Raw genomic sequence first — 6,000 nt, 5'->3', positions numbered from 1 at the left:
TGTTTCCACACTTTTTAAAACTCTATTAAGAATTTAAGAAACAAATTACATCACTTTCTACATAGTCACCTTCCTTTGCAATGCATTTTGCCCAGCGTCATAACTTTTTAATGCCATCAGCAAAAATATATAAATATATTCATAAAATATAAAAATGTGGAAACTTTTTGAAGACCCCTCATACATATCGATATACATTTTACTAATACTGAAGAAATGAGTGGAGGTAATAATCACTAGAACAAAAAAGGGTAACAGATTTTCACACACAATTATTTAATAATCCAAGCCATATAAAACATGATTTGCTTAGTTTTGAAAATGAAAAATAAAATGAGCCCACAATACCACAAGTGTTAAATTCAGAATGGTTGTTTAATCCTGTCATGCCAGGACACAGATTTTTGAAGTTCATCCATTGCCAGCAATAGACAAACCATAAATGTTGGAGCTAAGCAACATTCATCAAGGATACAATTCCATATATGGATTGTCTGCTTCCTCACAAGTTGAAACAGGTTCCAGAAAATGGACACAGACTGAATAAGATCAAATAAAAGCAGCTTTACATCACAAAGCAATATGAGCATTTTGCCAATCGGATCAGTTTTGAATAGAGATCCTATCAGCACTCTTAAGGCTAAATACTTGTATTCACTGGACATAAATTTGCATTCACCTGTGCTCTAATCTGTTTTCCTGAAATGCAGAATTAGGCATGCTTACAACCAGTGTTCATTCAAACTTATAAAGACTCATTTACTATCATATTTGAGAACGTTTTTAACATACTTCCAAGGATTTGAAATTACTAACAAAGTCATCCTATTTCCTTGCAAGCTGGTAGAGTTATCTCTTCAAACACAATGTTTGCTCACATCATTTCAAAACAAAGTTACATGTTTTTCAAACACCACTTTACAATGAATTTGAAACTATATACTTCAAGCTAATACAAAAATACCATTTTCAAATAGAAAGTACCTGGATAAAACTAGTCATTTAGAAACTAAATTCATGTTAAAACTTTAATCCAATCAATAAAAAGGATCATCAACGTAACCATACTGTATTTAATTGTGTCTGTTTTTTTATGCTTGTGTCCATTTTTAGCACTTCTCGAATGGCCATTGTGGCGTAAGTAGATGGTGGAAGGGAGAACTCCATCTTCAGTGCCTTGTATTTGCCTTCTGTTGTAAATAAGTCAATGATTAGGGGAAAAACATTCAAATAATTACAGTGACTTCCCAAAACAGCATAATTACCAACTGAAGATACATTTTTATCAGTTTTCTCCGCCACGCCCAAGATCTTAATGGTAAATATATATTGGGTTGTACTGCTAGTTCCTTCCTAGCACTCTGAAGGATCTGAAGACAAACTGATATAGGTGATTGCCTATAACTCTTTTTTTCCCAAAGTAGCTAAACTCTCCCCACCTTGATTATTCAAAATCAAGACACAAAATAAAGTCTGGGAGATAAATGTAAATTCCACCTGCAGGATTTATTTATTTTAAAAATTTCTATGCTGTCTATTACTAAAAAAAAGTCTCTGAATGGCTTACAAGGAAGGAAACCAAGAACAAAACCATAACAATGACACACAGCACACTGCATCTACAATAGTAATAAAAACAAGATAAAACCAATTAATTGTTAAAAACACTGGGAGAATAAAAAGATCTTCACCTGACATGGAAAAGAATACAGCGACGGCACCAGGCGAACCTCCCTAGGGAACGTATTCCACACTCGGGGCGCCACCGCTGAAAAGGCCCTTCTCTGAGTAACTACCCTCCTAATTTCATTCAAAGAAGCTTCCTGGATTTCCATAATGTGTTCTGCCAGCTGAACCTAGAGCACAAATTCCTGCCCAGATGTACATCTCAGATTGGCCAGGGCAATGGGGAAAGAGCTACTGTTCCATGAGTGTTACCATTGTTGTTGTTAGTCGCGAAGTCGTGTCCAACCCATCGCGACCCTATGGACAACATTCCTCCAGGCCTTCCTGTCTTCCACCATCCCCCGGAGTCCACTGAAGCTCAGAATTAATGTGAGCTTAAGTGTTACCATTAAGAGTTCACAATTACACAGTAGCCCATCCAGTGAGTAATTGTTCTGGGAAATACCTTAATTGCACCCATCCCTTTTCTATTGCTTATGTCACTTCAAGTGACATAGATTTAGCACTCGTCTGTACAAGTCAACTATAGTAACAGCAAAAATGAAGTAGATGGGCCAGCCATTTTCATAAAGCCATGTTCACAATCTAGGTTTCCTCGAGAGCTTCTTAAACAGGTAAGGAGAGGGTAGCGGTCTGGCACTGCATAAGAAACCTGCTGGCAAATTCCTTTAACCCCCCCTCCCCAAAATACTTTGTTGTTTTTATACTGGTAACCATGGGATCAGATTTGAATAAGATGTCACTAGTTCTGGTAGCTGTTGCAGAATAAAGTGGCAAACCACTGAGGTCTCCCTTTAATCTGTTTCTCCAATGAAAGTGAATTTCAGCAGCCACACTGCCTTCAGTTCTTCAGTTTTCCTGAAAGAGGTCAACTCACCCACCCACCTCTATGGCATTATTTGTTTCTGGAAAGCTATTTTTAATTATCTTGGCTTATTATTTGAGAATTTAATATGTGATAATTTATTTTGAAATCTTTTAGCCCAACAAGCGTGTACAAAACTTAGCATTATGCAATTTAATCTGTAGGCATAACCAGAACAAAACATGTTTGACATGGCATGCATATGAAATATCCTGATTTGTTTTAAATACTTGCCTGAGGTAGGAACTGCAGGTTGTTTTCCTTCCATTTTATCCAAGTCAGTAGCAAATAATGGAATTTTAGGATCTTCATATGCAACCAGCTCCCTTTATAAAAATGGAAAATGGGATTTAAAATGTGTCTGGCAATCATGAGAACCATATAGCTAACGTAGATAAATATTACTGCACAAGTCTCCATAATTCTAGGATACTACTTTTTTTAACTATGAGGGTAGGTCCTTTCCCATCCTCCTCAGAGATGGAATTTCAAATTCACATTAAACTGAGGAACAGAGCAGGTCTTCTTGCATGCAAATTACCACACAAACTAGCAATTACTCCCCTGATTTTGCATAACTGCATGATTCTTTGGCCATCACACTGCGTATGATTTACTTACCAGCTCACATTCTGAGGTCGGATGATAATCTTTCTGTATGCTCCAGATAATGAATAATCTCGAATTTTATGTTTCATATTATTGATGTCCAGATTGTCCATAGCTAACATTTCCTTGTAGGATTCCCCAACTACAGTAAGAAAGATACACAATGACTCTGGTACAACCAATTGTGAACAATTTCACCTTTCTTGGGCTGGTTAAGTATCTCATCTGTAATGCTGAAATGCGACCCAAAAGTGTAAAAGGTCACGTTTGCTTTTTATTAAATATTTAATTTTAAGAAAAAATGGGTGTTCTGCTGGAAAGCATGAACATTTACAAAGCATTATGTGAACTAAGTAAATAGCATTGAGTACTAGAGTAACACTCTTCAGCTGTTACTTTGCCCTGAGCCTTTCCCCACTGCCCCACAAATGTCTACATAGGACACATGTGGACAACCCTCCATTGACCACTTTCTTTGACAACTCAGATTTCCAGATTTACCCTATGACTGGATGAGAACCAGCCCATCCATTCACTCCCAAGCAACCTTAAGCTGTTCCATCAGGAAAACCAGGACAATGTGACTCCGCTATCCAGTCACTTCTTTCCTTTCCTCCACCGACTTTTAAAACATGGTTAGATAGCTAACATTCTTTATCAACTCCACAGTTACATTGCTAATCAACTTGGTCCATACATTTTTCTCATTGTATTATCATGGATATTAAAATAATTTTTTATCAGAATAGTTTTCACTTTTGTGTAGGTACTATTACATGTATCCCAAGCATTTATCAGCAAATTTGGTTATACATAGATCATCAAGTCATAGATTTGACTTTAAACAAGTTCTTACTTTTATGCTTTGGATAAATAACATCAAAACCAGGTAATGGCATCACGACATCATGGATGGTATAATTGTCAACCTCTGTTTCTTCAATATAAACAGCTGTCCCTAAAAATATAAAGAGACCTATTCTAGTGATACATCACTTTTTCCAATTATCCCAGCCATTTCCCTTTGAAAAATCTTTCTGAAACATTCCTTGGATGTAATCTTTAGGAGCGCTTTAAAAATAAATGAAGAAAGAGCAGTTTCAAATACCATCTAGATTAAAGACTAGGCAGTAATAGGCCACAACGTGGCAAGCCGATGTTTTCCTGTGTTCCACTCGGTTGTAATCACCGCTATTTCAACAGCAATCTATGCAGGCACATTCACAAATCTGTGTCAGAATACAGCTGACTAAAGCACTTGCATCTTAACTTCCTGTACACCAACCCCTAAAAAAGCCTCTTTTTTCCCCACCTAGCAGTGGCAGAAACTTTGCTGTATAGGCACATATCTTTTCTAATAGCAGTATCACAGGAGTCAAGTAGCTGTCTCAGAGTGCCAGTCCTTAAGAAAAACCACCTGGAGCCAACTCCAAGTCAGAAAGTGAGACAAAACATGCTCTTGTAGGTAGGAGAGCCCTTTGGATTTCATCACACTTCCAATTTGATCAGCAACAGCATAACTGTTTGCAAATTCAGAATAGAGCATTCCAGGACTGGGATACAAAAAAGCTCACCCTTTTCTTATTTAAAACACAATCAAGATTAATTTGCAAGAATAATTCCATTTGGAGGTGAGGTGAAGGAACCAAACACTAGCTACAAAAAATCAGCAAATGGACTATATCCAAATGCTTTGGGGAGAGTATATGGTGCATCCTGCCATAAAGCAATATTGACATTTTACCTCCTTTTAGTACAAGATCGCCTGGTGCAGGTTTAAGTCCATATTCTTCTATTCTTTTGCTCACCATATTATTCCACACATAACTCTGATAGCTATGAATATACATCAAACGATTATTTCTTGGAATCTGTAGACAGAAAAAATGGTTATTGTGCCACCAAAAATTACCATTATGAGTCTTACACCTCATCTTAAGAAGGTAAGAAGCAGAAAAAGACAACTGTATGTTAGCCAGATTACTATTTATTTATCAATCTGTTTGTAACTCATTTTTCTATCAAATGGTGTTCAAGCTGGCTTATAGCAATAATGTACATACATTTATTTTATTTTTATTTTGATTTTTATCTCCCACTCCATTCCCATAGGCACTGAGTGGTTTACAGGAGGTTAAAACCAACAACAGTTAAATTTTCAACTAAAAACAGGCAAGCTTCAGAAGATTAACCCCAGAGGATCTTAGCAGGTAAAGTGGAATATATGGGCAAAAAATGCTATTTAGCAGCAATAAAAATGCCAACTAAAAACATAAAAACAAAGCAGGCAAAAGCACCAATTTTAAAAAAACCAGTTAAAGCTAATTACAGCATATTTGAAGTCAATGTATGGGCCAAAGGCTTGTCTAAATGAAAACATCTTTGCCTGTTGGTGGAAGGTCAGAGGTGGAGATTTGCAGGGCATCCCTTGGCAAGGAGTTCCCTTGGCCTGGGGCCAGCCACAAAGCAGGTCCATTCTGACTGCCAGAAACATAAAACAAATCAAAAGCAGATCTTGGAAATGGCTTTAAGGAAGGGAGGGCACAGTCCCAATAGAGCAGGCACTTGGCGTCCTCTTCAGACTCTTGCATCCTGCTCTCTATTCTGTTCCTTCCTTACGACAGTAGGGACTGGTGCCCTATGGTCTTGAGGTCATTGTGCAAGGAGTAGGCTTTCTTGATACAACAGAAGCTGGTGCCTGGTGTCTTCCTTTACCTGCTTCCCAGGTAAAGCGAAGTTTGGAGGTGGGTTACCTGTAGTTCTGCAGATATTTTAGCCCACACATCCCATCATTCCTAGCCAGAACAGCTGATCATAAGGGATCATGGGAGCTATATGTC

The 6,000-nt window shown here is 37.5% G+C and overlaps 1 protein-coding gene across 2 annotated transcripts in view; it reads right to left on the bottom strand.

The window, feature by feature from the left end:
• Positions 1 to 259: 259 nt before the first annotated feature.
• PUS7 (pseudouridine synthase 7) overlaps positions 260 to 6,000 on the bottom strand; it is a 28,941-nt gene continuing 23,200 nt past the window's right edge. For both annotated transcript variants that reach the window (XM_044423454.1, XM_044423455.1), the window contains 5 exons: positions 4,905 to 5,031; positions 4,017 to 4,118; positions 3,173 to 3,302; positions 2,786 to 2,877; positions 260 to 1,190 (listed from right to left, as the gene is read on the bottom strand). In XM_044423454.1, the coding sequence (XP_044279389.1) occupies positions 1,054 to 1,190; positions 2,786 to 2,877; positions 3,173 to 3,302; positions 4,017 to 4,118; positions 4,905 to 5,031 (588 nt within the window). In that variant the 3' untranslated portion in view covers positions 260 to 1,053. The remainder of the gene's footprint in view (positions 1,191 to 2,785; positions 2,878 to 3,172; positions 3,303 to 4,016; positions 4,119 to 4,904; positions 5,032 to 6,000) is intronic.

The sequence above is a fragment of the Varanus komodoensis genome, unplaced genomic scaffold, assembly GCF_004798865.1.
Source record: "Varanus komodoensis strain SLA01 unplaced genomic scaffold, ASM479886v1 scaffold13_3, whole genome shotgun sequence".
Taxonomy (NCBI): Eukaryota; Metazoa; Chordata; class Lepidosauria; order Squamata; family Varanidae; genus Varanus; species Varanus komodoensis.
The sequence above is the reverse complement of the archived record's forward strand: the minus strand, read 5'-3'. Positions and strand labels throughout refer to the sequence as shown.